This window comes from Anarhichas minor, unplaced genomic scaffold, assembly GCF_050575085.1.
Source record: "Anarhichas minor isolate MPS153535 unplaced genomic scaffold, ASM5057508v1 ptg000042l, whole genome shotgun sequence".
Lineage (NCBI taxonomy): Eukaryota > Metazoa > Chordata > Actinopteri > Perciformes > Anarhichadidae > Anarhichas > Anarhichas minor.
In genome coordinates this window covers 5,862,501-5,888,929 of record NW_027466488.1, presented here as the reverse complement: position 1 = coordinate 5,888,929, position 26,429 = coordinate 5,862,501, and the positions used below count along the sequence as shown (strand labels likewise).

The 26,429-nt window shown below is 41.3% G+C and overlaps 1 protein-coding gene across 1 annotated transcript in view; it reads left to right on the top strand.

Moving 5' to 3' along the window:
• The first annotated feature begins 1,732 nt into the window (after positions 1 to 1,732).
• LOC142970066 (CUB and sushi domain-containing protein 1-like) overlaps positions 1,733 to 26,429 on the top strand; it is a 362,809-nt gene continuing 338,112 nt past the window's right edge. The window contains exon 1 of the mRNA XM_076110217.1: positions 1,733 to 1,868. Within this exon, the coding sequence (XP_075966332.1) occupies positions 1,733 to 1,868 (136 nt within the window). The remainder of the gene's footprint in view (positions 1,869 to 26,429) is intronic.

The window sequence follows — 26,429 nt, the reverse complement described above, 5'->3', positions numbered from 1 at the left end:
ACCTTCTCAAATCACAGTCTGGAAATATACTTGAAAGTATATTTTTTGTGTGTGTGCGTGTTTGGCACGCACACACACACAATACGCAGCCCTTTCCTTCCCCCCTTTTCCCTTTGTCTTTCCTTCAAGTCTTTCTATTTGCCTTTTAACTTTTACCTCATTTTCTCATTCACGCAGCCCCTTTCTTGTTCCTATTCACTCCTGTCTTTCCTTTCCTGACCTCTTCTCGCTTTCATTCCTGAAATAAATCTTTTCTTCTCTCTTGCTCATTTCACCCTTATATTAACCCCTCTCCTCCCTGATTCTGTGTTTTCTCCTCATCGTCATTTTACCCTCTCTCTCATTTTCTCTTTCCTCTCTTCTCCCTCTTTTCCATCCCCTTCCCTCTTTTCCTCTCTTGCTATCTTAACAAAAATCCCTTGTCCCCTTTTCTCACTTCTTATCCATCTTCCCTTCCTCTCTCCTTAAGCCTTCCCCCTTTCCTTTCACCCCTCTTTTACGTTTGCTATTCCCCATTTTTCTTTCTTGGTCTCTCTATTTTTCGTTCCTTCCTTCCATCCGATTCCTCCTTCCCTAACTTAGTCTGTACTGAATCCCTCCTGCCATCCCTCTTTTAACCTTTCTGCCCTTTCTTTCTCCTGACATTGCTCTCTCTGGCCTCCTCCCCCCTGCTTTCCTCTCACCCTCTCTCTTTCCTCTCTCCATTGCTTAGTCTTTTCCAATTCCCCCATCCATCTTTCTTTCATCCCCTCTATTATATCCATCTCCCCTCCATCTCCTTTTCTCCTTTCATTGAAATCCCTTTTTTTCTTCCTTCTTTCATTTCATCCATCACATCTTGCTCCACCTCTCCCCCGGTCTTACTTTACATTTTTCTCTTTTTCATGCTTCCTTCTCTCCTTCCCTTTTTCTGAAATTCCAGTCCTTCTATCTTTTTCCCTCTTATTCACCTTTCTTAAATCTGTCTGACCTTCCTCTCTTCTTCATCCGTTTTCTTTCCGTTTTTTCCCTCTCCCACTCATTCCTTTACTCTTTTTTCCTCTATCGTCCTGAAATAATAAATAAAACAACCTGAAATCCCCCTTTCTCAGCCTTGTTTCCTGTCATCCCTTCCTCCCTGTCTCTCCCCTCCCTCCCTTCGGCCCTCTTCGGACACTCTCTCTTTATTTCTCACGTTTTCCTCCCCCACTTTCTCTCCTCCTCCACTATCTTCCACTTTTCCTCCTTCTCTTTTACTTCCTCGACTAACACCTCTCTCTCTCTCTCTGCGTTGGCCGCTTTCTCTCTCTCTCTCTCTCTCTCTCTCTCCCTCTCCCCCCCCTCTCTCTCTTCCCCCCTCTCTCTCACTCAGTCGTCGCTCGCTCGCTGTGCTGTGCGGACCTACCAACCAACTCTCTCGTCTCCTTCACTGAATCTCTTCATCTCTCTCCTCCGGTCCTCCGGTCTCTGCTATGACAGCTCACACCAACAGCGTGTTGCCCGATCTCAGACCGACAACCCGTCACCGGTTATCCTGTCCAAACGTTAACATGGACATGTGTGTGTGGGGTATTCGTGATTGATCTTCGGGTGTAATTCTTTTTCTTTTCTTTTTTGTATAAAAACGAAAGGAAAAGGAGGAGGGGGGGCGGCCGTCCTCTTTTACCCCCCTCCGCTTCCTTCAACCAAGCAGAGCGGCAAGGTGGGGAGAAGGCTTTAACATTAAGCCAGCTTGGATTTATTTAACAGCAAAATGACGGATTTGGGAGCGCCGGACATGCTGTTGATGGGGAGGAGGCTGAACGTAAAGAAGACGGGCAGGCTGAGACGCGACCTGCCGCTTCTCCTCCTGCTGGGGCTTCTCTTCGGGGATTTCTCCTCGTCCAAGGGTGAGTTTTTGGAGGTTTTCGGTTTGTCTGCGTGTTTGGGCGCGTGCCCGGGCGCTTGAATGCCTGCATATATGTGTGTGCGCGCATGTGTTGGAAGGGATCAGAACATTCGCAGGTTGGTTTGTTTGCGTGTGAGCGTGCACACGAGAGTGAGAGGAAAAGAAAGGTGGTTAATTCGTTCCGTCTCGTTGCTGCGGACCACGATAGTGTGTGTGTGTGTGTGAGTGTGTGTTAGAGCGAGAGAGAGAGAGTTACGTGTATACGCGTGTGTGTGTATGCGCGCGCGTGTCTCTCTGGGGATGGCGTCCGTGTGTCCTTTTGTGCGTGCGTGTTTGAAATAGCGAGAGGTAGAGAGAATAAGAACTAGCCTACATGCACGCACAGTAGGTTATTGTGTGTGTGTGTGTGTGTGTGTGTGTGTGTGTGTGTGTGTGTGTGTGTGTGTGTGTGTGTGTGTGTGTGTGTGTGTGTGTGTGTGTGTGTGTGTGTGTGCGTGCGCGCGGGTGAGAGAGAGTGCAGTGCCCAACTTGGACCCAATATTACATCTGGGGAACAGTAGGCATGCTCATTTTGGGGCCTCTAATGCTGTGCAGATATTGTTATCAAAACAAATAAACCAACTTCGAAACAAATCCCAGACTTTATGCAGTTTCTCCAAGTGTAGACAGACATCAGGGGGATCGCATCGGAAACGGAAACAGTTCAAATGTTGTTTTGTATGAGGCAACATCTTGGCAACTAACTTAATAATTTGTGTTACTGTCTACAACTGAGCAGACTCAGACAGGGGGAGATGAGGTGGAATTTCTCCCAGAGGGCATTGGGAGAGGAAATCCCACACTCACTGTATAGCATGGTTTTTGTGGAGTCACCACACACAGAGGAGCGGTGGTCTCAGTGGCTGTAGAGAGTCTGATGGCATGACAGGGAATTGATGCTGCGTGTCAGCGGCCCAGCAGGTCTTTGTTGGTGGGGATTTAGTCACCAAGGAGGTTTCTCGTGTCAAACATGGATAGAGAAGAGAGTGTTAGCATTCTCCTCGTTTGGTGGGAGCGTTACTGTTACTTTGTTTATCAATAGCGTCTCTGTGTGCACTTCTCCTCCCTCTCTTTCTCAATGCTTGTCCCTCTGCATTTCTCTCTCAATCCCTCCGTCTCTCTCACACACACACACATGCACACATCTGTCCGATTTCCCCCCTCTGCGATACACAACAGAATTGTTTCTAGCAGTGTTAAAATTCCTGATAATTAGGTGTGTAACCGTACTTTGTTCTTCACCGCTCTATCTCTGGGTGTTACATACTGTGCATTTATTGTGTGTGTGTGTGTTTGGTGGTGTGATCTTTATCTGTATGCCCCTGTCATACATGCAGACTGTCAGCCTGGAAATAAAGGAATCTGAGTAAAAGTGTGATTGCAGGAGAATTCATGTTGATGAATATGTCTTGTTTAAGCTGTTTGTGATTGACTGCTTCTTCTTATCACCTACGCTTCATCTTTCACTCCAATCTGTGTGTGCACTTGTTTGTGTCTGTGTTTCCTCCGTCGTTTTTCAGCTCTAAAATCTGCATTTTGTTTTTGCCACACAGTCATAAGCAGTTTTATAGTTACACTATGTATGATGCAGATTTAATATTAAATCATTCTTTTCAATTTAAGAAAATGTAGAATATGTCACATTTAGTTTACTTTTTCAATGCATCCTCCAAAAACCCTGACCATGGCCACAAACTCAGCTTTTCTGTGTCACATTAGGACATTTTGATGAGCGGCATACCTGCAGCTATTTTAGTTACCGAAGAGTTAAACACACAAAAAGACAGATTAAGAAAATTAAAGGGTAGACTGACATCTGGAAAGACAGACGGAGGGTGGTAATAATTTATTTCGTCAAACCTCAAACCCCAGATGGTTGCCAGCCTTTTAAATCTGATGTCGCACTTTAAATTCCAACACACAACTAATTATTGATTGTCTTGAAATGTCACTTAAAAATGTCAAAAAAAGTCAGGTATCTTCAGACATGAACGAAAGTGCAAAAGCAGCATGAAGATGGAGGAAAAAGTTATATTAATCAGATTTTAGTTTTTTAAGCCGGTAAGTGAGCTTCTTTATTTTCTGTTCATGTTTTGGCAATCATATTAGAGGTTCTTTATATAATCACCACATTCATTATTTCTATAATTAAAACTTAGTAGTAAGTACATCATGATAATAATACATACTACTACATAATACAATATAAATTAAAGAGTCTAATTCCAAATCAAATACAAAAAAACAACTCAAGATTTTGGATTGAGCAACATTAGCTCATTCTTACAAATAGATTTGAAAAAATCATGTTAATCCTGAATCACCATCATGCTTATTGGATGTCCATGTAACAATACTGCCCCACTCCTGTACAATCTTTACATTTACCTGCCGAACCGTGCTGTGAGAAATCATATATATTAAGCTCATTCATCAACAGGTTGTTTCAGCCAAGACACGTCCACATGTGGAATATGTTGATAATTGCCATAAAACCCAGCTAGTGCCTTTACTGTATAATTGCTATATTGTTAACTACACTCTACAGGGGACTGTACAAAAATCATTTCGCACACTTATTCACGTGCATACACACACTTACACACACACGTTTGAGAATAACATGTCTGGAATTCATTTTAGACCCCCACTGGGACCATGAAGCACTTGTTTAATTATTCAAGCACACTCGCTTGTTCACGTAGAGACATAAACAGGCACTCACAGACATAGGACATTTCAGTGACTTGTTGTCATTCCCTTTTTCATTAAATGATTAAATGATAAAATGTCTCTGTTTCCAAAGCTTTTTAATGTTTCATCCTTATAGGGACATTAAAACCTGAACACATACGCACACACGCACACACACACACACACACATGCACATACATGCACATGGTGACAATTAGCTGACATTGAATCAATGCCAAACAACAAGATATTGGGACTGGCTGTCTGTCCCTCTGCCTGGCATACTAATATCACACACATGGGAAATTGACAAACTCACTTGACACACAGACACACACACACACACACACACACACACACACACACACACACACACACACACACACATTGTTCTTGTGGATGAGAAGATGGCTAATTAAACAGAGCTATCTGCCCAATTAAAATTCACTGTAGGTACATAAAACTGAGGGTATTAGACATAAAAGAAGTGTGAAATTTGTGAAAATTCAGAAAGCATAATAAAATGTGAAAGAGAGTGTATACGTCAGAGATGATGATGATATCCTCCCCATATAAAGTCAGCTGTTATCATATGACAGGGGTCCTGCACTTGGGCCTCATGCTGACACCGAAGCTAGCTCTATGTACATCTGCTTATAACTAGATTATAGTGCGTTATCAACATTTTTTAAATGCTTGTATATTGTTAAATAGGGTAACTTAAAATAAAATGTTACTAAATTTGTTGAGTAGCTTACCTGGGATTCAACATACGTTTTCCATCTAAAACAAAACAGAGGACTTCAGATAATTCCAGGATATATTCTGATCAATAGTTAACATGCTCACATGTGTTTAAATAATGTTCTGCGCCCTATGTATGAGAAGCATGGGAGTACTTACAACTTTCACCTCTATGTGGGAGAGACAGACTAAAAGGCACACATGCACAGACAGAGAGACATTTTGGTCAATGTTCTTTTTTAGGTGCTTGTATAATAATTGAATCCCCTCAGTCACACCAAAGTTTACACACAGTTCAAACAATCTGAGCTTGAGAGAAGAGCATGAAACCCTGTACGTGTGTGTGTGTGTGTGTGTGTACAACGCAACAGAAAGAGAGACATCTGACTGAGTACTGATGAGGGTCCTTCTAGTCGTCCAGTGAGACTAGAGAAAACACACACACTTCAATACACACAACTACTGCAGAGATTATTTTAATATACTGTAGGTGCAGAACTCGTGAAGTGAAACTCCTACAGTTAGTGTCATAAAGTAGAGTCAACTATCAAAGAAAAGGCACTCTACATATTCAGTGTGCATGGGTCATTATGCTCAGCATGCTGGAAAGAAAAAGTATTTTTTAGCCATCCTTGCTGGCTTGAAAATGAGCAAGTAATCTATCTTTATAGTGTTCAAATGACAGAACTTTTAAAAGAGCCATGGCCTACATACATTACACTAATGCAGGGGGAGAGAGCAGAGACTTTGTGTGAAGACAGAGAGAGAGATTGAGATAGAGGCAGAGATCAGAGCAAGTGTGTTAAAGAGACGTTGGGACAGAGAGGAAAGAGAGGCACTGCTATGCACTGGGAGACAAAGTGAAAGAGAAAATGAAAATGTATTCCTCAGCAGATGCGATTAATCAGGAATGACTTTTCCATCTTGTGCTGCTCGGCTAGTAATGTCTGGCATTAAGTAATGACATCATAACCCTGTCTGCCCTGAATTTATACCTCAGATATTGAGGGAAATCCACCGAGCTGACCTAAAGGCACGAGCAAACAGGGCTCTAAAATCTGTTGATATTAATGACTAGACTCAAATATTTCATGTTTGCTGTAAATACTGCATCACGCAGCAGCATTGCACATCTATCTGTCATTTCAAATCAGAGCGGACAGCATGAAAAAGCGAAATACAAGAGCATGTGTATATCATATGAAATAGCACGACAGAGCTTGAAATTATGAACATCATAAAAGTGCTGTTGCATAGCGGGTCCAATTGTGTTTTACCACCCATTAGTATGCCTGAGTAAATGCCATGTCTCGTGTATTTGTCAGGCTCTTTTTCTGAACCACCATCTTGTTTTTTGTTTTTTTCCGCTGAAATCTTTAAACCGAACTAATAGAGACCATTACATTCATATTTAGACTGTTAGTTTTGTCTGCATAATCCAGAATCTAAATAAATCTATAGTATGCTATTAAAACCCCAAATACGTAGATGCCAGATGAGCTACGTGCTGTAGCAGGCCATAAATAACTATGATTTAGATCATGGGTGAAAACTTTTAATTTAGCTGGTATCGAGCTTTTATTGCGGCCACTTTGGCATAGCAGTTTGTTGCTGTTTTTCTGTACCTTGTGGTGCAGACGCCTCGCTGTGGTGGGAGCTGAGGGTTATTTCATAACACAGGATTACTCAGCCAGCCAGCTCTAAAAATAAGCATGAAATGAGCCTCTCAACTAGAGTTTGTAATGAAAGATCAGTCGGTGTGGCTACAAGACATTCCTAACAACTGATATCCCAATTTAAGTAGAAAAAGTTATTCAAAACATCAACAGCTGTGGTACATTTTTTACAAATTCCAGTGAAGTACATAACTTCCATCATTTTCTGTCTGTTTGCTGTGTTAACGGCAATGCAATGTATTCTGGTCGTAGCGTGTTCAAGAAATGGTGCTTTGCATTTACCGTTCCATGTGTGCATTAAATTGGTACATGCGTGCCTCCATGTATGTCTAGATCTTCAGTATTTGGTAGGCCTTGTTAAGGCTGACAATGCCACTGCAAAACAAAACATAGCACTTGTTGCTTGTGTTGCTACAAGAGAGAAGAAGAAATACAAACCGAAGTAAGGTTTGAAGACACTATACTGCGTTTGATACGCTTTCTACGTTTTAGGAAGGGATTTACAACTTAGGTGGAAAATACAAAAATCTTTGCTGATTCAAATTGTTTTGTCCAATTTAGTGTAAAGATTCATATCTAGTTTGTTTCATTAAAAAAAAAAATCTAAACCTAAACTATTTCATGACGTTCAAATGCACTTACACGAGCAAGTGAATCTGTCCTCTCACTCACAGCACTGTTCAGTAAGATGATTGTACAGCACTGTTCAGTAAGATGATTGTTCAGCACTGATTGTTGTTAAGTGCTACATTCAGTAAGACACTCAGGCCTTGAGACCCATTTCCAACCGACGTCATGATTACGTCACAGTGTTGGCTTGAGGCAAACAAAGGAAGAACTGGAGGCAAACACCAATCACCTCAAAGTAGTGGGCTACATTTATACATAGAAAATGTCATCTTGCTATATTGTTGGGTGCCATAATTGATATTGCATACATTTGAGATTATAAACTGTGATTCTAGACACTAGCGAATTTCAGAGATGGAGAGAAAATGTTGCTAATATGAAGCATTAAGCTATTAAATCCACCTCATTTATAGCTGGCTAGTTAGTTAGCGTTCTTGCTGACTCCACCATGCTTTCACGCTGGCGTTACACTGGTACAGAAAATGAGCCCACCAGCGGCAGCGCTGGGTCTCCAGTCCCTCTGCCTCATTCCTTGCTGCTCGGAGAATACTTTTCTGGGAGGAGATCAGGCGGGAGCTACCGAGACTAGCTACCTAACTAGCCAGCTCTGGAGATGGACAAGCTAGCAAGCTAACTAACTAGCCAGCTCTAAAGGGCAAGATAGTTTGCTGGTGCTGGAGGAATCGGCTAATATCCTAATGTCCTGTTGGTTAATAAACAAGCCAACAAAACTTGCTAGCCAGCCTTAAATAACTTGTACTCTGCCCACAAAAATACGCCATCATGTTTGCTAACAGTAAAGGGGTTTAAATGAGTACTGCAGCAGCTGGAGCCCTTTTTGGCAATGCACTCACTGCGTCAGCAAATTGGCCTTATTGAAATGAATGAGGATGCTGAATTTTTTGATGTAGGGCCATTGCCGGTATGAATGTAAAACTGTGCCGCACTATGGCGTATCCCAGGGCTAGCAAGCAAAAATAACACAGATAAAAGTAATATGGTAATTACTGATACAGGTAGGGAAAATCACTTTTGGATGAGAGTGCAGGGTCAGCTTGTAGAAGCTGGTTAGAATTCAGTGTTTTGCTTAAAGACACTTAAGCAGTGTGGACATTTTTTAGCTTGAATAAAGATCCTGTATGCAGCTGAATGCTAATGTCTATCTGCTGTAGGCTACCACCCTGCAGCTTTAAACCTGAGTATCTGTTGGTTTGGTGCTGCTGTCCTCTGAATATAGAGGCTAATGTATCTGTTAATGTACTTTTTCTGTTTTATTATTTTTGCTTTGGCTTTCTGTTAGCATGGCATTTTCTATAAGCTGTAAGCTAATGCCTGGCTAGCGGGCTAACATTAATGGGCTAATGTGTCTGTTAATGTTACATTAGTGTTATTTCAGTTATTCTCTCGCTTAGTTCCATGGTTTAAGGGCATAGTGTGTGTGTGTGTGTGTGTGTGAGAGAGAGAGATAATTTTACAGCACACCTACGCTGTGTGTGTGTGTGTGTGTGTGCGCCTCGTGTACAATATGATTGTGTGTGTGTGTGCGCTCTACATATGGAGCCAATGAGTTACATTTCCATTTCAAAGCAACGAGTCAGCAGCAGCAGAAGCTACTTTCATCCATTAATGTGATTTTAGGGAGAGAATGAGACAGTGAGACACACACAGAAAAAAATGCATAGAGCCACAGTAATAATTACTCTCCAGGTTGGCAAAGGGTTCAGATTCCTTAGTAGTTTGTGTTCCTCTCTCACTGACGGTCTTTCCTTGTGTTGTTAGTCAAATTATGTGTACTCCATTCATCTGCTGAGCAGTCCAATGTTTTAATGCAGCTGTCACTCACATTAACGGGTTGACTGCTCTGTAAAATGTGTGAGTGTTGTTGTACTACATTATTCTGTAGAAAGTTGAAAAGTCTGCAGAAGATGAATCACTTTAAACAGTCTGCTAGTGTGAGTGTTTGTCTCGGCCTTCAAGAGAAAAATGATTAGGGCTAGATCTGTGTGTGTGTGTGTGTTAGGGGGAAGTAGTGATGGGATTATTTTGTGCTTGAGTTCCCTTTTGTGTGTAAATGTCCATGCGTTGGCTAAAAGTGTGTGTGCCACTGTATCTAGACATCATGTGTGTGTGTTCACATGCTTTTCTGCGTGCAGTCATGCGAACGCTGTACAAGCTGTGTGTCATATAAATGTAGTGTTGCAAGTTGCAAGTAAATCTGTTAGTCTTCAATTTGTTTACGCATGTGTATTAGTGTTTGCTTGTTTACACAAGTTTGCATGAGTGGGTGCATTTGCTTGTATGAGTGTTCATGCAAAGGAATTTAATCTGTATTTCCATAAAGTCTGGAACTTTGTACGTGCAAATGAAGTCAGGCAGAGCCCTGTGTGCAAACATAAAATATGTGACTGTCAGTGAGGGGTTGTTTAGTTGGGGCCCTGTGTGTGTTTCTGCACTTGCATGTCTGGTATTTGGAAGATTTTTGATGCGTGTCCACATTGACAGCCGGCATGTTTGTGTGTAAATCAGTGTTTACGTGTTTTGGACTGAGCATGTGTGACTGTACGTCTGATAAATGCATTAGCCACAGGCTATCGTTGCTTCAGTAGCATCGTTCTTATTCTATCCATTTTTAATGATCAGTAATGGTCGCTTGCAGTGTTGAACCTACATCGTAAGGACACGGCAAAAAAAATGGTCCCGTGGTGCACAAAGCGAGGAAGACAGAGGAGGCAGAGGAAGGGAGGCTGAAAAAGAGATTGGGAGAGACGGAGATATATAAACCGGGAGGGTGTTAATAGATGTTAGCTTGTTGGAAACCAACATCACAGGAGTGCTGCTGAAAAGGTCCCGCGATACACTGTGCCACTGCAGTACAGCCCTACAGGGAAGGAGAGGAGGTGAGAAACTGGCCCGCAGGCTCGCTGACAGACTGACTGTCAGTTTGATATACCAACTAAATGATGGACTGGTTGTTAAGTTGATTGACTGACTTGCTGGCTGATTGGTTGTGTTACAGGCTGGCTACGTGACTGACTGAGGCAATTGCTGATTTGTTGAAGGCTTTTTACAAGGTACCTTCGTGATGGCAGAGCAGGAGAGGAGAGAGAGAGCAGATGGAGAGTTGAAGGGAGGCCTCTTAAATGTGTTTAAACTCTACAAAAAGGTTCGAAATTAGTTTCCAGGGTCCAAGGCCAAGAAACGTACTAGGCACATAATGGCTGTTAAATTGTTTCTTGTTGAATTTACTTTTTATTTGTTTCCATTAAAGACCACAATGTGCTTTATTACCAATGCTTCCTTGTTCCATCCTTTGGGGAAATAGCAGGATTTTATCCACCGAAATCCAGTAGAATCTAATTAAACTAAATCAAATCAAATTGAATTGTATTAAACTAAATCAAATAACATAGGGCAATGGAAAAAATGTGAAACAATTCATCAATTCGAATAAAAAAAGAAGATTAAAATGGTTCAAGGCTGACGCTCTGGGGTTTTAATGCCATGCTGACATCTCTAAGTGTAAACTGAGCAGTATTGCCCCGTCACCTGGATAAGAAAGAGAGATTGATGGAGAGACTGAGAGAAATGACGAGGAGTGGCGAAGTAGGAGTGAGTAAGGGAAGAGGGGAGGGGAGGGGGAGGAGGGAAGGCCTTAAGCCGTGTGATAAGGCAACAATAAAGGAAAGGTTGTAAAAGGCTCCAAGACTCTAGCGTAGCAATATCAGCTACACACACACACACGCACACACACACACACACACACGCACACACCCACACACATTCTCCCTCTTTTTCTTTCAATCACACACACAAACACACACTTACAGCTGTATGAAAATTGATGTTGCAGTGTCCTTTACAGGCCATTAAATCTGAACAACGGCAATTGCTTACTTCTGTCTGACAAATGATGGCCAAATAGCACAGCTTCTCTGTCTTCCTCCCTGTCTGTCTGCCCACCTGTCTTAAGTCCTGCACTTCTGTTTTTTTTAAACAATATTCTTGACTCAAATTTGTTCTAATTCTGCCAGCGAGACAGTATCGGGGCCCTTCAGCACATCTTCAGCACATTGGACAATAAGCTGCTTCTATGAGGAGTTTCAAGTATGCTTCTTGTATTTAAAAAAGCAAGCTATGCTCTCTCTCTCTCTCTCTCTCTCTCTCTCTCACACATTTTCTTTCCTTCGCGCTCCACTCATCCCTTATCTCATCTCTGCCCTCTTTTCATCCATGACTCTTGATTCTTTTCTTTCTACGGTTTATGTATCGAACCCCTTCTCCTTCTTTTCCTCCAAGCAACTCATTTTTCTCAATTTTATTCCCTTTCTCTCCCCCTCTCCCCCTCTCCCTGCCCTCCTTATCACCATCTATCCCCTCACTGTCTGACCTCCCTCTCTTCCTCCACCACTCTCCATCTTTCTGTCCCTCTGTCCTTTTCTGTCCTTCCTCTCTCATCAACTTCCTCCACCTCACTCCTTCTCATTCTCCTCCATGATTTTGTTCGGCGTCTCTTTCTCCTCTCTCTCTGCCCTTTCGAGTCCTTTGATTAGGTTGTTGGCATTTTCATTGAGATGTCTATATGACCACTGAAATAACTCTCCTGTCACAGTCTCATCTGCCCTCTATCTATTTCTTCTCCTCTGTCTCTTCATTCTCCACTTCTTCTCACCAGCATTTCCTCCGCTCTTTACCAACCTTTTATTTTCTCGCTCCATTCTATCCTCTTCCTGTGCTGCTCTCTTGCTTCCCTGCCAACATTCCTCTCAGTTTCTCCTCTCTCAGTATCTCTGACTGTCTCATCCTCCATCCTTTTCACAATTCTGCACCTCGTCTTCGCTATCTTTACCCCCTCTTTCTTGTTTTTGTCCGCCGTTTCATTCTTTATGCCGTTCCACTCTCGTTTGCTCCTCTCTTTCCACGGCCGTTTCCGTAGATTGTTTGTCTAAATGTCAAATGGCCACATCAGCAACTGTTGGTATTATAAACAGCTTTCTGGTCGCTATCACAGAAAGAGAGACACAGGGAGAAAGAGCGAGGTAGGGCAAGTGTCTTGTTGTGGTGGTGGGGAGGGCCTTGGCTGATGCTGCAGTTTTCTTGTGTTTCTGGCAGCGAAGAGAACGAAGATGATGTCTGAAAATAGAGAGAACATGTTAAAAAATGATATGTGGTGTGGGGTGGGTGAAAGAGGGAGAGAGTGTGTCGGCTTACAGAGAAGAAGAATTAGATAAGAGGAGTAGAGAAAGAGAGGTGAGAGGAAAAAAAACGGGAGGATAAGTAGAGAACTAAAGAGAAAGGGAGGGAGAGGGAGAGCCTTCATGTCTACACGACTCTAATCTGTTGATGGTCGAGGGGAAGCAGACAATAAGCCATTATCTCTCCAAGACTTAGCTTTAGCTGCAGCAGTACGGCACTGCATGCTGCTAGTGCCAAAGCAGCTTACAGCGCAGTTACGTACCCTGGATGCACCGACACCCATAGGGAAACAGGATGGCACATCAAGGCAGACTTTAAAGAAGGAAGATGATAAGATATGAACACACACAGCTTATAACAATAACAATAAATCTAATATGACGATCCAACAGGATAGTGATCAATGCCAAGTGTAGAGTTATCAACTCTAATGAAGAAGAGAACTTCAGACTTTTTATGCTGACTAACTCTACCAAGCTCACTACAAATGGACTTAAAGTAACTCACTAGCAAAGCAACATTTAAGAGGACATGAAACATGAAGGTTTTGACACTAGTAGTGCCCAAATATATTAAAGAACATATTTTTTTTCAGTCAGGTATTTTCTACCTAGCAAGCAAGCCGTTATGTTGGAGTGACATAATGCATATGTAAACCAACCATGGACTGTATATAAGAAGTGGATGTAGTCGTCATGATGTCACCCATTGGTTTATGACATGCGGTTTTGAAACCTCGAGTTCGTCATTTTGGCCATCGGCATCTTTGATTTTAGCTGTAGCCATTTTGTTTTTTTGCAACCACTGAACGGAAGTGACCATATTTGAACTGTGGAGGAGTGACGTAGCGACGCCGTACGGCTCTGGTAGCGGCAGCGACCTGTCAATCACAAGGTAGCCACGCCCTAAAGCTTACCCTGCTTTAATGTCTATTTAATCAAAATTGAACCATAATGTACAAAGTGAACATCATGCTGTTGAAGAAGACTTGAAACTAGCAATTGAGACCATAAACTCATATTCACCTTGAGGTAATATATCACGCTAGAATTAGGGTCATTTTCTCATAGACTTCCATACAATCTGACCTTTTTTTGCAATAAGAAGAGTTGCCCCCTGATGGGCAGTAGAGAGAATGCAAGTGTAGGCACTTTCAGAACATGGAGGTTTCTGCTTGCTCTAACCTTAACCTAAGTGTTCTGCTGCCTCAAACACGTGCGAGAATCAAGGCTCGAAGTCTGCTGTCTGGTATCAAGGTCCTGCTGTTGGTATGGTCGCCACCCCGACCACCGGATGTGGATTCCTAGGACCAAGTTACAAGTCCATTCCATGTTGTCTTCTTATTTAAATTGCACAAACAAAATTGTTGAGTCTACAAGTGCTGTTTCGTCTGTCTGGGCTCCTCTCTTCATCCACTGAGTGTGTGAGTGTAGTCGAAGTACCTCAAAGTCACGTTTGCGTGCCCTCTCCCCCTAAACAGCGTCGTTTTGAAGCTCCTGTCTCTGGGCATTACACACCGCCTCCTCAGCGAAAAAACACTTCCAAGACGACACAAGCGTAGCTTCCCGTAGCCTGTAGCTGCACTTCTGGAGACACCATGCATGCCAGAGACGGAGATGACAAACAACTCAACTTGAAATCCTCCTGCCTCCCTGAAGTCATCGGTGTGGGGTTATTTTTGCCGTCAGTTATTAAAACAAGGAATGCGTCGTTGACAGAACTATGGTTTGTTGGCTTGTTACGCACGCCGCCTCAGGCAACATGACAAATATGGCAAGACATTTTCACAGGCATCATAACCAAATTGTCACTCAGGAAAGAAAAGTTTTTGAAGAGAAGATAATTGTTCAGTGGAACAGATGTGTGATAAAGTTTTTGTAATCATGGGGCGTCTGCCCTGAGCAGCAGCGAGCCCCATGGAGTCCAGACACTGGTGGTGGTTAAGAATGATTCTGCTGAGACTGACTGCGATGAAGGGGCGTCGATGGGGAGGTGGAAGGACGCGTATAACAGCAGCATGAATGTACTACTAATCCTAACCCTAAGGCAGAAAGAGAATCTTATTTAAAAAGGAGGCAGCAGCACGATGATAGGCTAACAATGTAGATGTGTCGCTGTGCTATTGGAATGATGAGAACAGCTGATACCAGGATTGATGGGCCCCAAACAATGACAGCAAGGACATCATGAGTGAGCATACGTGAGAGGAGTGAATAGCAGGACGCATGAGAAGAAAACTTCTCTTCCTGACTTCCTCCTCATCTAGAGGTTTCCACTAAATACTACCAGGATCTGGGGGCCTTTAGCAGCAGAGGAAACTCAAGCTGTAATATATTCCCAGGCTCTTGGTTAAGTTCTTTCGGTCTCGTATTCACTGTAGTTGCTGTTTAAAGGTGCTGAATTGGAAATTTAGAGCACATCTAATGCTTTCACACGGCTCTCAACAAGGCGGCGGCTGATCCGGCATCTCGCAGCTAACAGTGCTAACAGCGCTAACAGTGTTTACCTGAGTGGGAACTTGAGGGTGACGTCTGTCAGGACGGAGTATCGACTTTTATTGCTGTAACGCAGTTCAGTGTGGCGTCCGTAAGCTAGCCAGTAAGCTAGCCGCACACGCGGCCGGCCCGGCTATTAAACCTAAGAGCGGAGAAGCTCGGATTACAACACATCCAGAGGGAGAGCGACTTCATTCATTACTTCACTATATTGCAAATAGTTGTATGTTGTTATATTAAGGCTTGCATGTCATACAGAGAACCTTCATTTCCAGTGTGGGGCTCTGATATCGGCCCTTTCTTCTGTAAGTGTGACTGCAGAGTTGCGAGCATGCAAAGCAAAAGGGTATTTGGGGGAGGAATGGAACAGTTTAAGCTTCATAAAGGTAGCATTACACAGATGTTCTTGATATTGTGTCCACCCTCTGAAGGATGCACTACAGTAATCAAGAAGGATAAATGTATCATAAATATACATGAAAAATCCACATTCACTTTCTAATCGTCTCTTTCAGGCTTTCTTCCTGGTGCTAGAAACAGGAGGAAGGCCAGATTTGACACCAATGCTGTTAAACAGCTGACGTCACTGCACTGACTAAGACAGAGAACAGAGAGAGGTGTCACATAGCAAGCCTGCTCCTCTTTTCTCTTCTCATCCTCTCTACTCTCCTAATTTTGATTTTAGCAGGCATTTTGTGGCATACAGTAGCCTGCTGGCGTGGAGCTTTTTAGGGGGCATGAAGAGCTTTCTAAATGATGGCTAAATTTAACTAAATGACTTCCTCCACTCAGATCTGGTATAATGTTCTCCCCTGCTCCTCTCCTCTCTCTGGTTCTTTCACTCACTGCCTCATCCTTTTTAGCTGTTGTCCTTTTTCTCCTCCTTCCTCTTGCTCTGTCTCTCTGTTCTGAAGTTTGATTTCTATTTCTCAATCGCTCTCTTAACTACTCCCTCCCTCTCCTGCCCATTTACCTTTTTTTTCATCTCATTCAGTCTACTGCTCCAACCTCTCCCTCCTCATCCTCTCGCTTCCTTTCTGCTAATGGTTTTGTTTTGTCTACTCTCTACTTAGGTCAGACGGTTCTTTTTCTGAACCTTTTCTCAGTCTGAAGTCTTAATAAGGGGGCTTTGGAGAAATTCTCTTTTAACGTATTGGATAAGTCAGCTGGCAGTTGTCTGTCTGTCTGATCGATCCACTTTGTCCCCGTTTCTGTCTGCAATAATGTGCCTTTGATTGGAAGCCGCGACTAATTAAAGGATAGATCTTTAACCTGAGAATTATGGTCAGAAAATTGGAAAAGGATAATTGCTTGTAGATCGGCATTCAATGGCGACTCAGCCGGCTAACCGGCCTGCCTCTGTTGTACTCTATTCATCCACGAACAACTTCTGTTCAGTGTAGCCTAATCACCTAATTTATATGTAGAAAGTATATCCCTCATTAGATTCCCATGTATATCATGTTGCCATATAATTGCCATAGTATAATGTTATATTCAAGCTGTAATTTATGTTACCTAATTTGCTTTATCCAATTATCGTATTTATGAGTTTGTGATTTATATATTCATACTAACATATTATACATGTCTTGATAGTATAATAATACATCAAAACTCTAATTTAGTTAAATATATATTATCTCATGGACCCTATGAGCCACAGAAGCAAATTACAAATTATTCTATTGAACACATATTCCGTATTATGAATGACTATCATATAATATAATGATCTGTATGATATAATGTAATATCATATGATAAAATATTAAAGCTTTCTTATGAACCAGTGTGTTGCCTATCCTAACGTCAGTGGAATACCACACACACATTAGAAATACATGTGTATTACCGAAGCTTATCAAGTGGAAGCCCACCAGGAGCAGCTGGCTAACAACATAACCTCACTGCACAACTTTTATTTCATCGAGTTGTTTCTGCAGCTTGTAGCCCGTCATACAGACATTATTTATCAGCCGTTGCAGTTTTCAGTTTTGGGGTATGCAAGATGATCAAAAATTGATGTAAACTTAAATATAAGAAACTTTAACATGTCCACCATGTTTACATTTTGTATGTAATTGTTTTTAATATTAATTGTAATAACCTTTGTGAAACAGAATAACGTGACCGATAACATGAATCTTTGTTTTTTTTTTAAAGAAAAAAGTAGTTAAAAGGAAGAAAAAAAAGCCCATCTCACCATATGAGTCAAAGTAACTATTACATTTTGGGAAATATTAATTTGCTTACTTGCCCAGAGTTAGATGAGATCGATACCACTCTTATTATATCTGTACGCTACCTACGTATTGAGCTGGAGCCAAGGAACGATTAGCATAAAGACTGTAAGCAGTGTGAACAGCTAGCTACCTGCACCTCTAAAGCTCACTAATTAGCATGGTGTTGGTATAACCCATACATGAACAGAAAACTATTAACGAGAAGTTGTGGCTGTCTTTTCAGACCTTTTTTTCATTTTGAACATTACTAAACCAGCAAATATGATTGATTATTATATAAAATTACCTCTGCATATTGAATCGCCACAGTGCTTCACACACCAAGACGAATTCAGGTCTATTTTTGGCGCCGGTGAGAAAGTGGATCTGGTTCCGATGTTAAAAGCTTCCAGATCGCCTCAACAACTCGGCTGTGCTTTTCCATGTTGGAAAAAGACGAGTGAAAAATAGTTTTATAAAATGAATGGAGATTCCAAAGATTCTGCATTTACTGGTGTATAACAGAAGCTGATTTGTGCATCAGTTACATAGTTACATGCTGTAAGCCACACTGCCTCAAAAGGGAATCAATCTGCAAATTCCGGCTCAGCAGGGTATTTTCTATTTCCACAGTCTGCTCTGTCAACATGACTGATATTTTAATCAGAGTATTATTTATGGTTGAATGTGGAAACCATTGATATTAATTCATCTTTTCTAGAATGTCATGCAAAATGTATCATCTGCTGTGTTTTTTTTTATTGAAGCACTGCATAAAAAGTTTTGGATACCATTAGTAATCACTGTTTATGATGACTGCGATTAGTCATCTTTCTTGCCAATTGAAAATTGTGAATTACATGGTGCAGTAAAATATTGTCTTAGTGGTGCAATCCTGTAATTTACTTAAAGGAAGACGAACCAGAGAAAAAGCGATTGTAATAATTTGCTTTATATATAATGTCTGCATGACTGCTACTTGAGATTAAATGATGTTGCAAATATGAGAAACTTTACTAGTAATTCTCTTCAAAAAGCAGCTGTAACTTCTGTTCTCACAATCAAAACATTTGCTAATTTGTCATTGCCACGAGTCTCCAGTGTATCCGAAAAAATGCACTTTACAAAGTCAGCAAAGTCTTTTGTGTCCGCCTGGAACCTTTGTTGCATGCCAATTCTTCTCTCCTCTTAAACCTAATGTCCCGCACCATAAACCTAAACCTATCAGCTTTAATGAACCCAAAGTAAACCGCACCTCAAAAATACTGTGAAACCAAAAGGGTCTTAGTGACAATATTAAATCAAAACCCACTCTGTGTGGAAAACGACCCTGAACCCTTTAAATCAGAGTAACCAACAATGATCTCATCAAGGCTAGTAGCAATAGTCATCCTTTTACATGAAAGTAAAAGGATGCTGTTATGGTTTTGCATGAAAATCCCTCACAGAGATCTTCACAGTCACCTCTTGAATCATTCATTATCTATGGTGATGTAAATCAGCATCACCGTCCTTTGAAACCTGTCACGTCTGGGCCAAGGTGATGAAGCAGCACTGGGAGACATAACAGGTTTGTCCACATGGCTCACATTCTTAATAGTTTATGAGCATGCTTCATAATGCAGGCAAAGCAAGACATACCAGCATTGACATAAGTCAGAGAGTCTGCTGACTGCAAGGCTCGCAGAACAAAACCGTTGACTCTGGTCTTGTCAACCAAATCTTTTTTCCTCTTCTTTCTTCCACTCCACCAACATATTACAACATGACAGGACTCAAAGCCGTCTGGCCAGCTGCCCTATTACTCAAGAGTACAACTGTCAACGTTCATCTGCTGCATTTTCTCCTCCTCCCCATTCCTTTCTATCTCATCTTCTGAGCAGCAATGATATCATTGAGATTGACCTCTGTTACCGTCTTCTCCCTGACGATTAATGTTCAACATATCCAAAACACCAGTGACGTGAACACACATGCACCACTAGCCATGATGTCGCTCATGACAGCTGTAAGCTGGGAAATCCATATCACCAGTGACATAATCAAAGAAATAATCACTGGTGCATGAATCATATACAATTATACATCCGGCAGGTTCATACAGCACTTGGAACATAGACCGCCATTGATCTTGGTGTTATCCGCTAAGCATGTTGGACACTGAGAGAACTGACTCACTGGATATTCTCTCTTTTTTTCTGACCATTTTCTGTAAAACCAAGTGATGGTTGTTCATGAAAATCCAAGTTGATCTACATGCCTAAATCCATTGAGTGGATGCCATGTTTCAAAATATATTATAGATATTATATAGCAGTTGAACAGGCTTACCTAATCTAGCTAGCTATGAAATCCATGCTACAGCTTTGTTCCACACCATTATTTCAATGGATTGAACGCCAATCAGTTGTTTCTTGCTTATTAAAACATGTCACCTTTAGAAATCTTTCCCATGTATAAAAAAGCAGTTAGGCTCCGTCTTTCTGAGCTCAGCAGCCTGTTACACTGGAGAGACGACGTCTGGGGACATGTGCTGTGCACTACAATACTTCTTATCAATACAGCACCATATAAATGTATTGAAAATCATATCTTTGGGATTTTTTAAAACCCTGGTCCACTGTAATACCTTAATACCGCCCCAGCCTAGTTGAATAAATGTTAAGTTAACACTTCTATTCATTCTATAACACCTCGACAGAATGGGCTAAAACGCTCACACTTCATCTTCAACTCAACAGACAAGGTATGTAAGTAGCTACGTGGTGAGCTAATGTAGCATACGGGTACGATAAGCATGAGTGACACAATGGTCGTCAATGGCGAGTAAATGAGCGTGACGTCAAACCTCAGCAGATTCGAACCACCACCGCCGCACGGCTGTCTGCTGAGCCGCAGAATGAACGGGGAGAGATGTTCTGATGCTGCCTACCCTTCAATCTGCTACAGTACTGACTTAACTGACAAACTGGAGCTGCTTAGTTACCTCGCTATTAGCGAGGTGGCGAGGTGACGCCAGCTACTTGTCTCTCATTCTGCGCTGCTTGCCACAGTGTTGAGAGTCGGTGATCTGCTGGACAAACTATTCGATGACACCCTAATTATACCTAAGCATCTTCTTTTAGACTGCTGCAGCCACTCCCTGGGCTTTAACAGTCACAGTAAAGTGAAACCTTTCATTTTCTTCTCATCTCATAAGTTCAGGAGTCTGTTGTATCCGTAGTTCTGATGACGGAAGATGCTGTAACCTCTTGTCTGCCTGACCGAGAACTTACATTTAGCTCGGTTCAAACTGTTTAATGTTCCTTCCGACGATCTCGCGCCTTTACAGGAACGTAGAAGTTTCCATCCAGGATGCTATATATGGACGTGGTGTGATAGTTATGCCGCTGATGTGTTCTGTCATGGTTATCTTGCCAGCCTACATCTCCAGGGCCCACGCATAACAGCATCAGTAATCGTTTTTAACAAATGTACAGCTCCACATCTTTAGAAATTGAGGGTATTGCCTGGTTTGTAATTGATAGCATTACCAAAGTAATATAAGATGCCGTGGATGTTACAGTGGGCATTCAATAGGGAGAGGTGCTATCTGTCTTGTGTTGTCCTAAAGTGACAAGGTCATATATTTTCATCTTCTCTTCTGTTCCCTGCTCTCCTCACAGCCAACTTGTCAGTGATTTACTGACTCTACACACATTCGTTCAGTGACATTAATTCCCAAAAGTGACAAGCAACAAATCAAGCCTCTTTTCAGGTGTATCTAAGAAAATGTAATTGAATGTGTGCTGACTTGATTAATATGCATATTAACATATAATGGCCTCAAAGCAACTCTTTGAAAAAGCAAGTACAGCTTTGAATGGTAAAACGTCTTGTTTGTGAATGGAATGTAACTGTGGCAGCACACAGGATGGTATTTCACAGCCAGGAGGGAGAGCTCTGCTACCTTGGACCATGATTATAATTCAAATATAAGTTGGCTTCTAATATTCCTGAGTGAAGTGATTATGGAGGTGATTCAATCATGAGATTGCATTATTGTGCTTAATTAAGTGCATTACTTTACTGATTTCAATTTTCAACAAAAAAAGTGGATTACATCTCACCTATTCCTCTTTATTTTAACAAGAGGACAGTTATCCTATCATGGAAGGTGACTGTGACAGTGATCTTTTTCTGCAGTATCCTCTGCAGCACCAGGATGCTCATACAGTTGGCAAGACTGTCATTTTGCTAACCTACTTCTGGTGAATCCTTGCATCATAAGATTAGTGATCTGATTTCATGCTTCTCTCCTCTCCTGGCTTTTTTCTTTCCTCTCTAGCAAATGCTAAATTATGTATTGTGATATTGCTTGTTGATGCAGAGCTCAACACATGGGCAGACGATAACACTAATACAGCTATGACATAGATTCAAATTCACTGCTCGATGGTGATAGTCGAAGGACTATCTTCTGTGTATGCATGTGTATTATTCATTGCTGTCTACCACAACTTTCTCACAACTTTCTGAGATATAGTCTATTAAAAAGAGGATGCTCAGACGTGCCACGGGCTCTGACCTGGAAGAGCGTAGCTTTTGACACGTACAGTATGTGGAGTGTCTTGTCTCATGACTGTACCAGTGACTGGTGCAACCACAGTTTTGATGCCCTATTCCATAATTCAGCTAATCACTTACATTTGATATATACAGAGATTGATGCAAGATTGTGACTTTTGCTGAGCACTGAAATCCTTTTTGCAGCTGTCGTACTGCATCGTAACTCAAAATAGAGATCAGTCAGTGTTAGCAAACATTCATGATTAAACAAACCTTTTCCATCTTCCTCTTACATAACCACCACATTTAGCTGCCATGTTTAGCTTTGTAACAGGAACTCTGTCAAACATTTTGCGATTGAAAATCTCTGTAATGCATTACATTTGTGTATAAAACAAGCCACACAGTGTAGTGATAGTGTACTATAAAGGGATGCAGCCGATGCCATTTCCTGGGCTTTGGGTATCAGCCGATACCAGTGTTTGATTAATAAGGTGTCTGCCTCAGTGTGTTGAAGGGACTGCAATCATTCTTTTGTGTGTAAGGCAACGTCAGGCTTGACTTAAATGCTTTCCGAACTTTGTAAAACAAAATGTAACAATTAAACATAGATATAAATGTACTTCATTGTTATTTATTATTACAATAATTAATTGTACACCAGCCACTTGGTAAAAAATCATCAAAATTAACTGGAGTTACAATTTGAGTGTAAACCTTGTTAATGCATCAACAAATTAGTCAAAACTTAACCAGGAATCAGAATTCCAATATATAATGCATCTAGCATATAAAGATGGAATTAAATTGAATAGATCGACCCCGTTGTCAGCGATACCCGTTCCAGATTGGAGCCAGTTTCGGCCTGATGTCTGTGTCAGTACATCAGTAGTAACACAATGTTACTACCAAAGAAATGTGCGATGACATACTGTAGCTGTCTTTGGGTTAATGCACAGCTGAGCAATCGAAACAGACAAGCATGCGTTTGTGAGTTGTAGCCTCGTCCTGAATGATAAAATGTCTGAAGAGGTTGTGTTTGCTCCAAGGACGCTGGATGATCAAAGGCCTTTTTAATGCTATGAACTTTAGCTCACATCGTCATTCTTCTGACAGGCCTGAAATAAGTCAGCCTCGTGCTGCAGGAACGAAGGACGTGGGTACATTTAGCAAACAGTTTGGAGAAGACATACAATATTGTAATAAACTGCCACTCTGTGGGCCATGTTTGATTTGTTTAAGCTTTCCCAAAGCCTGCTGGCACACAGATCACAAATCTGTTATTTATCTGGCATTAGATACTATTGAAATGTATAAAGCCTTTGTTGACTGTGTCTGGAATAGAGAAAAACACCTTCAAAAACACCTCTTCATTACATGCTTGGTTAGGTTGCGTAAAGAAATACACAAGAAGCCATCTTGCATGAGAATCCGGTATGTGAAAGGCATTGTACAAATTAAGAGCTGGTCCTTTTTGAATGTGCAACTTCAATCACAAATCATTAGCATTTTCCAACCAGCTCAGGGGGTCATGAGTGTCAAGTTAGAGTAGGGTATTAGAGAAACAACACTCTGCCTCCACTCTGACCACTAGCTCTTTCCTTTCAGTGGAAGATGGAGGGACTGAGAGGAGACTGAACCAATATAAAAACTAATTTCTTCCTGTACCCGATACCATTTTTAATGCCAGGAAGTAATACTCGTGGGTGCTGGCGGTGTGCAGTAAGTCGCCACAGTACTTTTTAAATGTAAAAGCTTTTATAGACGTGCTGTACACTTGGTTGCAGTTGTGTGATGTCCTGAATCAGCAACTTTGTTGTCTGTTGTTTTTTTGAGTGCTTTGTTGTGATGATTTTCTCTTTTCAATTCTTTCCATACCATTAAAGTGTCATCTAAGACGAGGTTTTTCTTTTAAAAAAAGACAAAAAATCGTTGGCTAGTAAGCAACAAGCACAAAGCAGGACCGAGGAGCAACAAGACTATTAAAGAGGAGTGAAGGGCTGTTGAGATTCTGAGTGTGTGTGTGTGTGTGTGTGTGTGTGTGCGTGTGTGTGTGTGTGTGCGTGAATGGTCAGCGGGGGCATGTAAAAGATTAGGAGAAGCAAATGTCTTTCAGTGTTGTGGTGACTTGGTCAGAATCACAACAACCTACAAATCAATGACCAAAAATAAAAAGCATACAAAAAGAGAGCAAGACAAGAACAGACCACCTGAGAGAGAAAAGAGAGAAAGAAAGACAGAGTCTCGGTATATTAATGAAATTGTCAGAAATATGACTCAGGAACTCTAAGAAACAACATGGAGGAATACAAAATAAAAAAAAAACCAACCTCTGAGGACTCCTATTCCATCTCAGCATTACACCAGGCAGCAGCTGAGGAAATATTACCGGAAATGTGAAAGTGACATAAGATAGTTATTCTTAAACACACATATCAGCATACTGTATCGGCAGAAATCCTAGCATCCCTATACTGCAGTTTGGTAAAGGTTTCTGAAATAGCTCTAATGGCTACTTAACCCTTAATGTGACCATGAGAACATGTGAGACCTCTCCCTTTACCTCCAGCATTGTTCTACTGTTATCTCTGTTGTGGTTGTCCATCTCTGTACGTCAGCTCTGCAGGTAATTGCTGTGTTGCATCTTCTCTTAACAGAATGGCATTTTCCCTAATAGTTTTTTTCATCATGGGGTGGAAATAGCGGGCATTTAGCCAGCACTTTACTATATGTCTCAACCCATTAACTAGCAGCTTGGATAGATCACAGCATACCTCAATTTGTAGGCGCCTCAACCCATTGCCTGGCAACATAACACATTAGACAGCTTAGCTCACTTATGTGTCTGAATTTATTAACCGGTCTCTTACTATATAGAGAAGCATTTGGTATCTGCTTGTCTTGTTCGGTATTTGCTTCAAGAAGTCTCATTTAGCCAATGAAGGAAGAGAGAGGATTTCACTCTGTCTTTATCGAACTTACTTTGTCTTTAAGTTCATTTCTGATCGGCCCATAATTATAATGTATTATCACTGTCTGTCTGTGTGGCTCACAGACTTGTGGTATAGACGATATAGGCAAATGCTACGGGCAAGTTAAAAAAAATATCTCTCGATATAAATAACTTTTACTTTTTTGTTTCTACAATAAAAACAATCTCAAAGACATAAAGCTTGCCAGTTTCTAAATATGAGAAGCTGGTACCTGCATGTTTTGGACACGGCTACTCTTTACCATTTAAATAGAGAGAGTTAAAGTTGGGCATTGCAAATTTTTCACTTTCAGTGAAGGGCTGTAGGCTGACGTAAAGGAGAGTGCTGCAACACGGCTGCATTTTATCCACCGGTGAGTGGCTTAGAGGCCGCTGGTTTCCAGGGTGCATGCTTGTCAACTACATAACTTATTCGGAGTAAAATAAATCCCAAGCATGTTGAACATCACATATTAATTTGGAGTCTTTCCCGATTAATGGTAATTACTGGGCGTTTTCATACATTTCCAATAGACAATTATTTATTCTCACAAAGAATTACTTCAACAAAACGATACTCAAAGTATTTTGGATCAACATGAGGTATTTTTCGTTGAGAAGCCCAAATATGTAGCCACACAAACGCCTCTAGTGCATCTGTCGGCTCTATATAACACATCATTGTGTAGTTTGATGTCAATGTCTGCAACTTTGCTACTCAGCCAAGACCAACCATGCTCTGAGTAAACACATTTTTTTGGTACAAGGCTCCGAATGTTAATACGTATCATTTTGGTTCTTTTAGTATTATCCACCTTCCAACTAAATAATAACTAGCACGATCACTGTTCAAATATAAGCTAAGGACATACATGGTCAGAAGATAAATGAAAAGGTTGTATGAATAAGACAAATTAACAAAAAAACAACAAACAAACACTAAACTTTATCACTATACAACAAAAATATTGCAGCTCAAAACCAGACCCAGAACTGGAAGACCAGAGAAAATCAAAAGTCTTTACAAAACAGATCTCCAGATGAGATCATGGTATAGTACCGCAAAGCTCAGTTTGTGAGTGAGAAAACAAGGGAGGGGAAAAAATGCAGCTGAACAAACTGAGCTGACGTCCCCAGTGAGGACATACATTTCTAGGGAATATCTCATACTTTCAAGAAGAAACAAAATACATCATTTGTTTAGGGAGAGCACATGAGAGGGCATGAAAGTAAGAGAGAGAGAAAAAAAAGAGAGATCAGGCCAAGGGTGTATTGGAATAAAAGAACGAGAGGAAAAGGAGGAATGGAATAATAACAACAGTCAAATTTGAAGACTAATACAATTTA